We start from the raw sequence: 15,351 nt of genomic DNA on the forward strand, positions 1-15,351 counted from the left end.
ACCTGTGGCTGGAAGCACAGTTTGCAGTCAAATTCGAGAACTGTCGGTTCACCTCACGGCATTCGTTTTCAATGTTGCAGCATCAAACTCAAATTGTTGAGTTTTGTTGCGGATGCCAACACGGATGGGATCTTTCGTTGCTCCATCTGTACAGTGCGAGGTCCTCCTTCCATTCAGTTTTCGTGAATAGAGGTCAAGTTATGTGTGCTGCTGATGATGATGACAACTCTATTAACCCAATGCAGCCCAGCTAGTGCGCAGTGGCTATGTAGGCGCTGCCTCCGGCGGAAGCAAAGAGCTAACCGAACGCCCTCCAGGATAACGGATAATCAATGCAAAGGAAAGCGGTGTTCTGCCGAACCAGTGCACCTCACAACGAACCCAATGCAACCGAACACCCGCTACCGCCGCTTCCCCAAACCAATGCGCCTCACAGTCAACCCGATATAACCGAACGCCGGCTACAAAGATACCCCACTGATCTTTTCCCTCGGATTGCCCTCCGTATCCCCCACGCATCTGTATCAACATCTTCCGTCTGCGGCAGCGTTGTAGCTGCTTGCGCCTTTTGATTGGTGTGTTTCCTGGCCATGCAAACTAGCCAAATATTCCAAAATTGGCCAGTTGGAGTGGCGTGTTCAGTTGTAGTCGTCCCAGAACGTCTCGGGTTGAACTGGGGTTTGGCGGTTATATTGCACATCGTCTTCGCCGCCTATTTCCCTGCCAGATTCGCTGTCTCTCGCGGTTGTTTCGTTGTCTTCTGGCTCTGACTCGACTTTTGCTAGCGGAATTGGTCCAGGAGACCTGTTTGCAACATGATGGTTATGTGTGCTGTGTTTCCTCCCTGTTTCGCGTCGAGACTGGCTCGTGTTTCGAGTGGATGAATCTCTGGTGCGAAGGGCAGATCTAAGATACCGGGGAAGATGTTCTGAAATCGAGTCCTCGAAGGTCTGCGAAGACTTCATAACGTTGCGGTGGGATTCACATGCCAAACACGGACCGAGCCACTGAGGTATTTACAAAACATGACCGGGTCTTCTGTGACCCCGGCGCGAGTCGATGCCTATTGTTTCTTATTGCTGATGCTGTCAATTACCACAGGATCCCCATCATGATATTTCGGGGGGAAACTAACCGCGCGGCGTTACCAATCCATGAAGAGTGGTCTACGTGATAGAATCGGATCTCCCAGATTGGAGACGAACTGGACCCCTCGACCACATGGTCACCGAGTTAAAACTTCGAAGGGGTTAACCGGGCAACAGACTTTCCTCTGCAGAACAGTCATTCGCTGAACAGTGAGCTTGTGTGCAGAACAATACGCGTGAACTTCAAGTTGGCAAAAGTTGGGGGCGTGGAGGATATGCGCGGCTTCCCCGTCTCGATGGCACATGATGGTCGGATCCAAATGAGGCATGTCGAACGGCATGAAGACAATGTGGTTGGAAGAAAACTCTGAACATTTGACTCAGACATGCTTGCTAAGTCAGAAGCCCCAGTGCTTCTAGTGTTTGAAACAGACAGAAACAACTCCCCTCGCGCTTTACGACGGGTGTTGAAGAAAGAGAAGGCTTAAGTGTTGGAAAGAATATTCCACGCCGAACTCGGGTTGGCAGTTTGATCTGCAAACCAGTTTTGTTCCATGAACGGAATTATCTCGGGCTCCTGAGCCTGTCTTAATCAAAGGCCAGATCGTCGAAGGTCAATGATCTGAAAGCCACATCATGATCCAGGGCTAGGATATCTGATTCTCGCGGTTCAAAAGATGCAAAGTGCAGTGTCTCCGACGGGTCTGTCCTCGGTACAGGAATACTCGTTTCCAAGCTGCCTCTCAGTTTTCAGAGATGCTACTAGATCGGTGCTTAAGTCTTCAATTCTGAGGCGAAGGGAACACCTGAATGGCTTTTTCAACTTATACAGACTACAGACAGCATTGACTAGGCCCAGTCATCGCTGTTCACTGTGTATAAAACACAACACAACGCTATCCCTGCTGCTGCATGACCAGTCATTTCGCAAACGCAAACCTGAGATCGAAACTGAAAACAAAAGCATTCTATCAGCCATAAGTTGCATCTTCATCTTCGTCCCTTGGGCAATAGATGGTTCGGGGACAGTTCTAAATCCAAAAATACCAAAACGTGAAGCCGAAAGGTTGGTTAAGACTTACCGCTTTGTCGGTGGCGAAGCAACCGGCAAAGAGCTCCAGCATACCACAGGGCGCCATTTGGGTCATAGTGAACTTGGGAATATCCACACTAGAGTACTAAGCGCTAATAACCCTTTCATTTTATTCTGCTCCGGCAGCTCCCCTCAAATCGTGCCAAGGGGGTATTTTCTTCCTTTCTTGGTGGTGGCTGTCACTTACATTGTGGCTGATGATCGATGTTCCGCTAGCGTCTCACCAAGTTCCCTGTTTTCATGCTCATATCCTCCTTTTGAATGAATATCTGGCAACGATATGAGTGGGAACTTCGGTAGCCCCGCGCATTCCGAATACCCGAACCCGGAAAATGAATCGGCATTCAATTATGACTGGGCCGTACCTGCTCAACCACAACCTTCTCCCTTCGAATTCACAGTCAATGCTCAAGCTATCCCTGTTCCTGGTGACCCCTTGGCGACCAGCATAGGCAGCGTGAATGCCAAGGTTCCCATTCCCCGCAGCGCACAAGCCAGTAGCTGGATTAGCAGCGGTCGAGTTAGTCGAGCTTGTGAAAACTGCCGTGATCAGAAAATCAAATGTAGCGGTCATCGCCCGGCCTGTCATCGGTGCCAGGATGCCGGGGTCAGCTGCTCATATGGCGACCGGAAGAAGGAGAAGATGTTGAAGTGGGTAAAACTCTTCCCAGTTCAAAATATTCGGTCTAACGGAAGGTGATATAGGCAACTGCAGGAACTCACTGCCCGAGTTGAAACCCTTGATGCTTTGCTGCGCAATCTCTATCCCAGGCTCGATGCCTCATCAGCCCAACAAGTGGACCAAACACTGAGCGAGCTGGGCCCAAACACTGAGCTCGGTAAAGGCAACACCCCTGCTTTACTTACCACCCCATCAACCAATATACCTTACTTAAGGATTCTCTCTTCTCGTGCAAATCCTAGCCCGGGGGCACTCTTTCCCGGGATTGGAGATTGCTCCGAGGAGGATTTCGATGGCGATAAGAAAGTGCAGGCGATGGGATTTGTGGGCGAACACTCGGAGATGTCATGGCTGTATAGGCTCAAACGCGGTCTTGATGATGACAGTTCAAAAGCAACCAAACAGACACCTATGCGACCTTCAATGTCTTCCGTGAACTACTTCCAGGACGATTCGGATATTTTAGCTCTGGGCGATATCGATATTGACCTCACATGCCGACCTCCACAACACATCGCCAACAGACTTGTGGATGCTTACTTTCAATTCGTTAATCCTACGTTTCCGATAATTGGGAAGGCCATTTTTCTGAATCAGTACCGGTCCTTTTATGCGAATCCGAACGTGCGGCCTGGCAAGCGATGGATTGCAGTGCTAAATCTGGTGTTTGCCATTGCGACGAGACACTCACTTTTGATTGATCAGCCCCAGCCAGACTGCGATGATCATCGGACCTACTTTGCGCGGGCATGCAAGCTCAGTGTTGAAACTTCCCTGCTAGGTCAACCGGACTTGCAACAGGCCCAGGTGGAGGGCTTAGCTGGTTTTTATCTTTTGTCGGTTGGACAAGTCAACAAGTCAGTTTCCAACCTCCCACCGCTCTTTCGCTTGCTATTTCATTTGTATTCTAACATGTCCGATTGCCTATTTAGATCATGGAGAATTGTTGGAACTGCGATACGGTCAGCGGTGACCATGGGTCTACATATTCGAAGCGAGAGCGACAGCATCACACACCTTGCGAAGGAGCTTCGGTATAGGATTTGGTGGGCGCTGTTCATGCTGGACATTGTGTTGTGTGAGATGACAGGTCGCCCACCTAGCACAGAGGACATTTTCTGCACCACGCCCCTTCCCGTGCCCTTCCCGGAAGAAGACTTTTGGGATGAGCGTGTCGTGCAACTTATTAGCGATCAAGAGACTCGAAGTGCTTTGTTCACATCTTTGCTTTTTGACATCCCAGCTTCGCCAAAAGAGAACCCGACTCTCAAAAGCTCCGCAAGAGATGAACCAGGCAAGGGCAAAGAAGAAGACACGCGTAATCAGACAAGGACTGCTATTCCGACGCCTAACACGTCCTTGTACTTTTTGTACGTACTGGATCTAGCCTGTCTCTTACGGGAGGCCATTAATATCATATATGCCCCGGGATCAACACGGCAATCATGGCACGAGGTCGAAGCCGCCATTTCCACATTAAACAATCATGCTGACAACTGGTTGTCTCGCCTCCCCCCGAGCTTCCATTTCACAACGCTCGGCACAACTCAGCCATTTTTACAGCAACGTGCCAACCTGGCCTTCCGGTTTTACTCCACAAAGCTGATAATCCTACAGCCCTGTGTGCGTCGTCTCTTCCAACTGCGACAAGAAGTATCATCCCCAGGGACGGTGTGCGACCAAATGGCAGCCATTTGCGTTCACGTGGCAGGTCAAATGCTCAACTTACTGCCCGGAGAGACAGACTTTACATGGCTGTACGGTGTGGCTCCGTGGTGGTGCATCGTGCACAACATCATGCAGTCTATTACCATTCTCCTCACTGAACTGTCCACACGCGCTCATCCGAGCACCACCCCGGTCGCTGATATCACATATCAAATCAGTAAAGGAATTCGCTGGTTGAAAGATATTTCTTCCAAAGACCCTTGCTCCCAGCGAGCCTGGCATGTGTGCATGGGAATCATCTCACGGCACGGCTCGAAGTTCGAGTTCTACGACCCCGTACTCTAGGTACTGGATAACACCCGTTTTCTGCAATGCGTTTTGTGTAGCAGTGGGAATTTGTCTATACCACCCGGATTGATTGGTGGGAATGTCTTTTAAGCGAAGCATTTGTTTTCTTCTCCCTGCTGTGTTTGGCGACATAGAGAATTCTCATCCTTTTATCCTTTATCTCATAGATTTTCCGCTTTCATGTGTTTGGACATCTCTTTTATCGGATCTTTCAATCCCAGTCTCGCTTTATAGATGTCAATACAAATACTGAGCGGATTATGCCTCCATTCAGCAGCTTCGCTGTCTGTCAGGTCATGAAAATATTCCCCCGCCCGCGCTGCCTCTAGGCATCAATCAGAATTCGTGACATGTGTACAGATTCTCCGCCTCATTGAAGAACGTATCAACAGGATGCAACAGCCCGAGATCAATATCCGACTGTGCCAGGAAATCCTGCATAGTTGGCTCCAAAAACGCCATTTCCGTCGTGTAGCCGCCAACAGCCTCCCTCGACGGATAGACATACGCATCAATTCCATGGCCGTGAGTCTGGGCAGATGTAGCTGCAGAAGTGATCATATCATTCGTCGCCGACATCACCGCGGGGATAGAAGCAGGCGCCGATGCAGACAAGTTCAGCGACATGGTATTCACAGGCGTATCAGTTACATTTATGACTTCCGGCGACGACCCTCGCAGAGCTCCTGCTCCAACGGAAGCATTGTCATTTGCATTCGCTGTAGTATGACAAGCAACGCCCCCACCAGCACCAGTCCCGTCGCTCGTCCTCGCCGCCCGGTACGCATCTAGACAAACCTTCACCTGCTCGAGATTATGGTAGAATTCCGCAGCAGCCAGATTGCCATTTTCAGTCATGGATCGCAGCAGATCCAGCCCGGAATCGAAGCCTGTCATGTCGGTTGGACTGCCGATGGGGACGAAGCTGGACATGGCCAGGATGAGCGCTGAGGAGAAGAGATAGTGGGCGTGGAAATAGCCGAAGGTCGGCATGGAGCCGTTGATCCATCTTGTCAGGATCATGGAGTGGGAGTGTCGCGCTGCGTGGATGCATGCTTCGCTTAGTGTTAGAACCGGTTGCGATACGGATAGGGATTCGGGCTCGGTCTCGGCGCCGCTGGTAGTATTCAGGTTCGTGTGGGTTTTGTTCGATTTACTCAGTGTCATCAGGAGGTGTAGCAGCGTTGGGCGTGTAGTCAGGATCACGCATTGATTGAAGGCCATGTGCAGGGAGACGACGGGTTTCTTGCTCGATTCCAGCTCTTCCATGTTCAGTCGGAGGGATTCGGGGAGCGTTTCTACCCAGTTTTTCAGGGCTTTGAGGAGTTTCTGCACGCGTTGCAGGAAGGTTTCTTGGTATTTCCGTCGGCTGTATAGTTTTGTGATTGTTTCGCCGACTATACGTGCCAGCTTGATGTTGGCGGTCATGTACTCCGTATCGGAAAGTTCTTCTTCGTGGCGCCGGCGTGGGGAGATGGTTGATGGCATGTCGACGTGGATATCTTCATCGAGGATTTGCATCGGGAGACCCATTTTGGATCCCCACATTCGGTCGAAGATGTAGATTGTCCACCATATTTGGATGCGGTGTTGGCGCTCAACAGGGTCAATGAGCTGGGACTCCGGGATATTGTGGTTCAATCCGATTGTCAGGCCCATTCGCATAGCATTCCCGATTAAAATGTATGCGGAGTGACGTCGGTTTAGATAGTAAGAAAAGAGAGACTGGGAGTATGGTCAGCATTGCGATGTCGATCGATCATACATTCTGAGCTACATACCAACAACAGCAATGTTTCCAAGTGTGTGACGCTCGTTCTCTCCGGCAAGATCTGCACTAACCCCATTGCTCGAGCAAAGTACGACGTGCCAGGTACTCGGGAGCCAGAATTGGGCTCCGATCGAATTGAGTACGCCTGTCCAAAGGCGAACAGAGCGAAGAATTTGCACTTATTAGCCGTGTTGTCAAAATCTTGCGTCTGGTAGATCTCTTCCAGTTTATCTAGCGTGGATTTGCGCATCATGAGGTGGTACAGATGTCCGATCTGGTGAATTGCTATCCGGACCAACAACCGAGCATGATGAAGGCTCGGCCATTGGATATCGGCTTCGTTCGCTGCTGCAATCGTCTCTTCGCGTTCGTACTGTGTTCGGGGAATATGTGGCATTGCGCTATTTCCCGATAAGAAACGCCGAAAGCGCGTTGCGAATGCCGAACATGCTGCTTCGCCGATGTAGATGGGTGGCGAGGAAGGATCATATCGATGGAACCAGGCTCGATCTCCAATCAGCGGGTTCTGTATGCCGGTTCCGTCAGAGGAATCGGGTTGCCGTGAAGGGCCTCTATTTTCCAACTGTCAGTATGTTTGGCGTTGGCGGGGGTGTCAATGATCACCTTTGCACGGTGTCGCTGATCTCGGCAACTTGAGCCGAGGCGATCGACCGTTCCTTCAGCAATTGATTTTCTGCAAGAAGTTGATCGAGATAGCTGATTGACAAAGATTAGCTTTTGACTAACATGCGCGATCGACAAGCTTTTTCAAGGCATTGGCACAATGGTGGCCCAACTTGTGGAGTTGTGGCTTGCTTACTTTTCGCTGACCTTCACCTGGCGATCCCGAGTAGCATAGGCGCATTCAGCTGCGACGCCCACCGCACGGCATTTGATACATGGCTGGTCTCCGGAACATTTAATTTTATGTGAGTGGCATCTCTGACAGCTGGTGTTTCTGCGTGTCAGTGCTCGGTGCTTTCGGCCGGAGGGGTTTCTGGGACACGCACGCGACGAATTTCCTTCTTTGTGATTCCTGTCCTTGTTGCTCTGGTTCTTGTGTAAGAGCACGTTTTCGGGCTCGTGGCATCTTAACAAGCCCTCTTTATGTTCGGGTTTTCGCGTCGGGCAAAGAATCGCAGATCTTTTGGTGGTTTTGCGGCTTGTCCTGAGGGTTCGGCGATATTGAGGTTGTCACCGAGCCCAATTTGACTAATCGGTTGCTGCCCCAGGCAGGATACCTCACTCGACGCAAAAGTAATAATAGTGAGGATTTGCTGGTGACCACCTAACTACATATAGGACTCGGCCTCTCGATCTTCTTCTTCCCAGTCGAATTCAATATCGGACAAAAACACATCGCTCTCACTCTTCTGGTTTTGTATTCTACGAAGCTATCCCCGCGTCAACTTAGGTCACGTGCCTGGATATCATTCAACTCTTCAGCAAGTTCAGCTATGCGAAAGCCTAGTGGTACAGAGAAAAATATGGCCCAGGTGGATGTTCTGACGATATGCATCAAATCGTGCAGATAGGTGGATATGCAAAGTATCTGGACCGGCACTACCAAATACCAATGCCCCGTTTCAGTTGTGACGGACATTAAGGGGCCCGTGGGGAACCCCGAAGAGGGGGAAGGACCCCTTCCAATATCTCTGCAACCCTGCATTTTTCCACGAGTAGGAAAAACGGCAACGTTTGAGACGTGCAGCAAGGTCTACTAGTCATCATTCAGTGGCCTTTACCCCATAAAACTTCAATCCCATGTGCAGTTGGCAGTCGGACCGACCGACTCGGATGGGTGCCGGCTGAGTGGGGAAGGTGAGCCCCGGAGGCCGGAGCTGAGTCCTGATCAGTGATAAGGGCCAATTTAGCTTCTTGATATCACATTGCAGAGCGGGGAAGTGTTGTTGCACGGTAATTGAGACCGATTACTGAGCTCTACATCTTAGGTGTTTGGCGATGCCTTCGGACCTGCGTTCACGAGGGAAGCTCCCCGGAAAAGGCTGCCAGCTTCGCCTGGACTATCACCCAATCTCAAAGACACGCTGGACCGTGTTTACCGACTTCCTCTACTTTCATATACTCGATCTTGTCCTTCTATCATAACCCGAAGTTATATCAAAGTCAGTCGGGAGAGAGCTGGAGGCCGGGGTGATGTAACCCTGTAAGGCTGTTTCCACGAATGGTGGCTAGTTGATCAATAGCCGACTCCTGCATGAAATTTAGAACGTTTCGACAATGCAACTCCACCAATTAATTTACCTAATGCACCTAACTACACTGTGCTTGTTTCAACTACTTACGGAGGAATTGTTCCCTACTGCAGAAAGACTTCTCACGGTAGCATTTGCCTAAGATCATGCTACTACGGTTCTATTCCCTTTTATGGAAAGACCACGAAGATCTCCAACATGTTGCTACCACCTGTCCAATGAGCTCCATTGGCACATCGGTATGTTGTGCTCAGGTCCATTGCTTCCCTAGGCGCAGGCGAAGTCCTGGGAGGTCCAATCTTCTATAAAAGGCCGTCAATCCGCTGTAAATTGGCCACATCAACAATCAGCTCTCCACCTTCTACCAAGATGTTCAGCAAACTCAACTCAGCAGCGCTGCTGGCCCTCGGCCTTACAGCCCAGGCTTCCCAAATCTTCAGCAACACCGGCACAACTTCCGGCTGGGACTCCACCAACAAAGAACACTCCGGCACTGTGCAACAAGTGACGAACGTTGCCTACGAAGGCTCAACCGCCCTGAAGATGACCCAAATATACGACTCCAGCTACACAGGCCGGTATCACTCCGAAGTGGTCAAAAACAACGTCTACAAACGCGGCGACACGGGCTTCTACGGCTTCGCCTTCCGTCTGCAGGACGACTGGCAATTCTCCCCAGCTCAATCATACAACATTGCCCAATTCATCGCCGACTTCGGCGATACCGGCTGCGACGATTTCATGCCATCTAGCATGGTATGGCTTGTCGGTGACCAGCTCTACACCCGTGTGAAGCAGGGTAGTATCTGCGCGCAGAAGACTAAGACTTTCTCTAACCTGGCCACTGTCAGTGCGGGCGAGTGGCACAAGGTCGAGATTCAGGCTACTTGGGCGTCAGATGGCACTGGTCAATACAAGTTGTGGTTGGATGGAAACAAGGTGTTGGATGAGAGGGACCTTGCGACTACCATTGACGATGATCGGGCTTTCCAGTTCCGCGTTGGCATTTATGCCAATGGCTGGCATGATGATGGCGGCATGAAGGGCACGCAGGGAACTAGGCAGATCTGGTATGATGAGATCGCTGCTGGAACTACGTTTGCCGATGCGGATCCCGATCAGTGGTGATTGTGATTGACTCGGGTGGGAAGTGGAGAGTTGACTCTGTCTGTTTTCTTCATGTTATCCATTGGACCATGCTGGATCCAAGGAATGGCAGTGGTAGCATCGTTTTGTTATCCGGAATCGAATGATGTCTAGGTAGTTTTACAGAAGATCACCAATATCGCCACCGACGTTACCCACACTGAAAGAATAATGCAAGAATGCAACATCAAACCTTCTTCCGCCAATATCAAAGACTGCCCCAATTACAAATTTCATGCAGCGGGATAGGTAGTCGTCAAAAGGAAGGTCTTCCTGACTGGGCGAACAAGAGTAAATAGACTTTGGCTTTCCTATGAATACACGGGATGAACAAAGCCATCTGCAGGCACTTGCAGTGTGTTATGATTGGTTTGTTTGTGTTGGGTTCTAACTGACCTCGACAGCTCAATTCGAGCTGGGTTAAGGTAGTTACCTAAACTAGTGACTAGTGATATGCTGATTCGTATGCCTGAAGCACCTCCTTCGCTGAAGAAAACTTTCCCCTCCAACAGGCTAGAATGATATCACCGCCGTAGATTTGAGTCACTGCAGGAAACACGCGTTTTTGAAACCGTCTCCCAACTTCTCTGTCTGCGTCATCTTTCCGCTGGAGTCGTGCACGTACAATGGCGGGGTCGTGAGATTGGGCAATTTCCTTTGGCTCGACTGGGTAGAGTTCAGCGAAGGGGACTTTGCCAGTAACAAGCTCAAATAAAGTGGAGCCCAGGGCGAAGATATCAGACATCATCGTATTAGGTTCTTCGGTGTCCCTTGGCAAGCAATGTGTTGCTTGTTCGTACCCAAGCGCGGGATGCCCAGGATATTGGGATGCGGTAAAATCGCCAAGGTGAAGATTTAGCCCATCATCAACGAAAAATTGTCGTAATACAAGATCAGAGTGAATCACTCCATATTGGTGAATCGCCACGACAGCCTCGATTATTTGTTGGAACCATCTTGATTGTAGTTCCGCTGAGGCCTTATATCTCTGGGAAAATTCAAGAAGATGACCATTGGGATAGTGCTCGGCCTCAACGAGGTCCATCCGTCCTCGGGAGATGCACCGGGCGATACGAGGATGGTCTTCCAAAATTCTGTAGATAATTGCCTCGCGAAGGACCGGGTGCGCTTCATCGTCGATTGGGCCAAGACTAAGAGGTATCTTTCTGATAGTCACACCATTGACTAGATAAACTTTGACAAAGATATCAATCATAATGAGCTCTTCATTGCTCTGGTCTTAGGCAGTAGGGTCATGTTTATTGGGTGTGGTACGATGTTGTTGGTGCTATAAGCTGGTCAGAGAAAGGTTTCAGCAGGCTTGAGTTCGGAGAGGAGACTTACGCCATTAGATCTCTCGACGCGAAATGGAAACATCTCTGGACACCAAGAGCAATGCCCAAAGGATGAGAACACAGGAGAAGAGTAGAGGATGGATTGAGAGACAGTAAGAGGTAGTTTTTTAAAGCAGAGTCCTGCCCAAGTAAGTAAAATAGCTGCACATGTGACTTCGCGTGATATTTCTTGACAGATGACATCACGGAGGAGTCCACGATGCGTACGCGTCCCTAGTGGTAAGGTAACTGGTATTTGGTAACTGGTTGGGAACCTCGTCTCGAGCTCCAGGTCTAGAAGCAACAATCCTCCATCGACTGGCTAACGATGAAAGAGATCACGGGCACAAGTTGCAATAATCCCTGGTCAACTGGCGAGCTAATAATATGTCATCGGTCCAAGGCTCATTCGACCATGATCTAGGGATACAAAAGACAGATAATATCACCAGCCATATATATCTATAAGCCCGACTAGATCAAATCATGGGTCCAAGACAAAGCTTTCAGCTTCCGGTTACGGCAAGCTGTGATGAACACGGGCATCCATGGAACTAGGACTGGGAGGGTCGTCACATGATGGGAGGAACTGACTGTGGTGCTACTTATCTCTTTCTTCCTCCTGTTTCTTTTCTCTTTTCTTTTCTCTCCAGTCTTGTTGTTCTAGCAAAAGGAATCGATTTATTTCTGATAACCTTGATCATAACACAAGCAGCCCAACCACGTCAACAAGTCCGACTGACTCTATACCTTCGATTTCGTCCGTCCCATCCCTCTGGATCATCTGTTTGGAGAGGGAAAACTTCCAGCATCGATATACGATCCGTACTTTTTTGGATACAATCAGCCGTCTCTTGCTGGTCGAGATGGCTGTCGTTAATACCTCGCCTACTTTCGTGCCAGGCCAGGGGCGAGCAGTATACCCAAGAATCCTTCGACGGTGTTGTGCGAGTTCTCTCTGCAACGTTGACAAAGGGCAAGGTCACAATTTCTGGTCATTGGACAGTTTTAAAGTCCGGACATGTCTACACCTACTCCTACCTGCTCAAGTCCGCTAGTATCGAGGATATCACCAACAAACAGTGGAATGAGGACTCACGTTATCTCCAAAAATGGCATCGAATACTATATCATCCAAAAGACAAGACAGCGTCTGGAGCTCATGAAACAGCTGCCCGTGGCCACCTGCTGTGAGCTCAAACTGCGGGAGCTCGAAGCAAAGCAGAAGGAACGCCAGTGAGTCTATGCAGTGCCCAGGCTATTCTATTTATAACTGATCCAATTTTTGCTACCTAGGAAGTGGATGAAGGAGAACCCTGGACTGCCTTGGCCCGTGGCTAAACGCCTTCACGGGCTGCGGGAGATCCAGGAAGCGCTTGCGACGGGACTGGGCCGGTATCCGAAGGAGTCCAGTGATGGGGACAAGGCCAAGCACGGATCATGTATCGAGTAGGACTTGGCGAGCGATCCTTCTTGCGACGGCAACTTCCAGCGATATGTGGAATGGCGGGGATGGGGGAGAAGCTGCCGGGAAAGAAGCTGCCTCAGGATATGGCAGCTTCAGAAGAGGTGCCATGAGCAATTGACGGCTCGGTATTCGCAGCTTCAGTCAGTCGGTGGACTGTAGGCTCGAGTAGGCAGATCGAGCCTGTTCTCTCGGCTGTGTGCACAGTACAGGGATTGAACATCTGCCGAGTATTGCACCGAGAAAACTTGTCGGCAACGGCTGGTGGGACATTTGTGAAACGTATGTACTTCACCACGTCGGTTGTGACTTGGTTGTCTCTGATAGTCTTCCGCACGGCATTCTCCGTCAACCCGGTGGCTTGGGCTGTGTCGTTGGGCAGCGCCGCGAAGCACTCGATGTCTGCGTGCTCGACGTCCGAGGTGCCCGAGTCATCATACATTGTTGGAAGTTTGGTCTTTGGGGCCGACGTGAAATTTTTTGAAATTTTTTTGAAAGGGAATTCTCGAGGAGAGAAGGTGCAGGCATCCACGATCCCGGCGGCCAAAACTACCACAGTATACCTATCATCTTAAGCTACATGAATCGGATAACATGTTGTACTAAGGAGTGGCATCTCTGATAAGCGGAATCTCCCAGAGTCCCCTCCGCTCCTTCCTTATTTCACTGGGCAAGAAATGTCACGGGCTAGGCACCTTCCTCATCAGACCTCTCTTTCCCTTATATTTCCCCTCCCCTCTCTCTTCTTTCTTTTTCTCGTGTCCCTTCCCGCTCATCTCTTCGTTCTTCTTCTCGTATCCCTTCCCACTCATCTCCTCTTTCACTCTTCTAAACAGTATTGCCTTCATCCAATTGATAAGGTAAGGATGACTGATTACTCCAAACCTTAACTATCCGAAACTTACTAAGCCCATATACACAGTAACTAAGGGCATGACTGCAAGGTGAATGTTTTCTTCACCATATCCGGTTTGGCCCTGTGGAGCGCGACGCCTCTAGTTGAACCCCTGCTAATCAATATTCAGTTGCTATGTCCACCGACTCAGAGAAGATCACTGCGTGCGTCAACGCTTTGCGCGATGTCATTCGCACGAACTTTATTCTCGTAGGCGGCGCTGCCGCCAACATGCAAGGCCACGACCGAGTCACACAAGATGTCGACATTCTGATCCGCGACCCGGCAATTCTACACGATCTCAAAGATTTCGGCGGCTTCAAGTTGGTTGAGGGAAAGTTGCATTATGCTACGGTTCCAATTGATTTTCTGACCACCGTTGTCGGAACGCTCTCCTATGACGAGGTTGAGCAAGCCGAGGCAGTTGAATCCATCCAGGGCATCCGTTACCTAAAGCCGGACTTTGCGCTAGCAGCCAAAGTGAGGTGTGCATATCTTCGGCAGGAAGATGAGAACGGGCTCAGCAAGCGACACTCTGATCTTGAGGACGCAGTCTTCTGAGCTGAGAAGCTTGAAGAAGCCGGCCAACAAATTTCTGACGCCTGCGCCAAACTCCTGCCGGTCAGCTACTATCAAGTGATCATGGTAAGGACGTATATGGAACCCGAAGATTTTCAGAAGCTGGTGCACGTAGGCCTTAGGAAGCTCCTCCTCCCATGGGAAGAGAACTCGGCAGAGCTACGTGAATATTATTTGTGCTTTGCTGCAAAATCGACCGATCCTTTTACGGTGGAGTTGGAGGATGAGGAGGATGAGGAGGATGAGGAGGATGAGGAGGATGAGGATGACGATAATGATAAATCTGCTTAATGAAGATGCTACGTGTGCTTGTCAACAAGGCATGGTTCGTGTGAGGGCATGGAGATGGGAGAGGGAATAAACAGATATTCCGGAAGAAAAGATTGGCGCCGGCAGTTAAAGACACCGCCGGGAGAGACGCCGCCTTCCAAAATACTTGAGTAGTCGTTACCACTTTAGTTTTTAGAGAACACGAAGAATCGTACCCATCATTGCTTTTCCATCGCTACATCGTTTTTCTTTCATCAAGAATCGAGCAGTAATTCGCCTAGAGAGAAGATCGTAGCTGAGTGGCGAGCCGAGCACCGCCCAGAGGATTCTACCAGGTCCGAAGGCGACTGGACACTCCACTCTCTTCTTTCTTTTCCTCCTCAGTCCATCAGTTAGCATCAATACAACTGTATTTGCTGCATCCTTCCTGCCTCCTCCGCTGGCAAACCCCAACGAGCTCAAAGCTCTCCAATCCCGTTTCCGATATCATCCCCACCAGATATGGCAAATGGCTGATTACGTCGCCGATCGACCTCTTCAAGAAACCTCCGCATGGCCCCTTTATCACATATCGGAATCTCTCGAGGAGCAGAGAATCAGACACTGTATCACTGGCGATGTTATCATTGGGACCCTAGGCTATCCCTTAGTCATTTGCGAATTTTATCTTGCGGTTGCAGACGAACAACTTGAAGATGCCCGCTCTGTCGTTCTTCAGCAAGGATTCCGAGCATCCCTAGGCCGTGACATATATGTGGATAAGCATGCTAGGGTTTCCCCTCTAGGCTGGCCAGGA

At 50.0% G+C, this 15,351-nt stretch overlaps 8 protein-coding genes across 8 annotated transcripts; 5 read left to right on the plus strand and 3 right to left on the minus strand.

Moving 5' to 3' along the window:
• Window positions 1-2,461: 2,461 nt before the first annotated feature.
• On the plus strand, window positions 2,462-4,876 carry N7515_003846 (putative C6 transcription factor; the record flags this gene model as incomplete). The annotated part of the gene is made up of 3 exons (XM_056664590.1): window positions 2,462-2,832; window positions 2,887-3,720; window positions 3,796-4,876. 3 exons carry the CDS (start codon window positions 2,462-2,464, stop codon window positions 4,874-4,876), a joined length of 2,286 nt encoding a protein of 761 aa, XP_056523647.1.
• Window positions 4,877-5,215: 339 nt separating this feature from the next.
• On the minus strand, window positions 5,216-7,740 carry N7515_003847 (transcription factor domain-containing protein; the record flags this gene model as incomplete). Its single annotated transcript, XM_056664591.1, has 5 exons — window positions 5,216-6,604; window positions 6,661-7,222; window positions 7,275-7,367; window positions 7,471-7,608; window positions 7,661-7,740. 5 exons carry the CDS (start codon window positions 7,738-7,740, stop codon window positions 5,216-5,218), a joined length of 2,262 nt encoding a protein of 753 aa, XP_056523648.1.
• Window positions 7,741-9,235: 1,495 nt separating this feature from the next.
• N7515_003848 (polysaccharide lyase) lies at window positions 9,236-9,994 on the plus strand (the record flags this gene model as incomplete). Its single annotated transcript, XM_056664592.1, has 1 exon — window positions 9,236-9,994. One exon carries the CDS (start codon window positions 9,236-9,238, stop codon window positions 9,992-9,994), a length of 759 nt encoding a protein of 252 aa, XP_056523649.1.
• A 463-nt stretch (window positions 9,995-10,457) lies between these two features.
• N7515_003849 (uncharacterized protein) lies at window positions 10,458-11,228 on the minus strand (the record flags this gene model as incomplete). Its single annotated transcript, XM_056664593.1, has 1 exon — window positions 10,458-11,228. The coding sequence occupies one exon, from the start codon at window positions 11,226-11,228 to the stop codon at window positions 10,458-10,460; it is 771 nt and encodes a 256-aa protein (XP_056523650.1).
• A 1,139-nt stretch (window positions 11,229-12,367) lies between these two features.
• On the plus strand, window positions 12,368-12,799 carry N7515_003850 (uncharacterized protein; the record flags this gene model as incomplete). The annotated part of the gene is made up of 2 exons (XM_056664594.1): window positions 12,368-12,582; window positions 12,643-12,799. 2 exons carry the CDS (start codon window positions 12,368-12,370, stop codon window positions 12,797-12,799), a joined length of 372 nt encoding a protein of 123 aa, XP_056523651.1.
• A 91-nt stretch (window positions 12,800-12,890) lies between these two features.
• Window positions 12,891-13,253, minus strand: N7515_003851 (uncharacterized protein; the record flags this gene model as incomplete). The annotated part of the gene is made up of 1 exon (XM_056664595.1): window positions 12,891-13,253. The coding sequence occupies one exon, from the start codon at window positions 13,251-13,253 to the stop codon at window positions 12,891-12,893; it is 363 nt and encodes a 120-aa protein (XP_056523652.1).
• A 588-nt stretch (window positions 13,254-13,841) lies between these two features.
• Window positions 13,842-14,267, plus strand: N7515_003852 (uncharacterized protein; the record flags this gene model as incomplete). The annotated part of the gene is made up of 1 exon (XM_056664596.1): window positions 13,842-14,267. One exon carries the CDS (start codon window positions 13,842-13,844, stop codon window positions 14,265-14,267), a length of 426 nt encoding a protein of 141 aa, XP_056523653.1.
• Window positions 14,268-14,348: 81 nt separating this feature from the next.
• Window positions 14,349-14,576, plus strand: N7515_003853 (uncharacterized protein; the record flags this gene model as incomplete). The annotated part of the gene is made up of 1 exon (XM_056664597.1): window positions 14,349-14,576. The coding sequence occupies one exon, from the start codon at window positions 14,349-14,351 to the stop codon at window positions 14,574-14,576; it is 228 nt and encodes a 75-aa protein (XP_056523654.1).
• Window positions 14,577-15,351: the final 775 nt, after the last annotated feature.

This window comes from Penicillium bovifimosum, assembly GCF_028826915.1.
Source record: "Penicillium bovifimosum strain IBT 22155 chromosome Unknown utg000003l_segment0_segment0, whole genome shotgun sequence".
Classification (NCBI taxonomy): Eukaryota; Fungi; Ascomycota; class Eurotiomycetes; order Eurotiales; family Aspergillaceae; genus Penicillium; species Penicillium bovifimosum.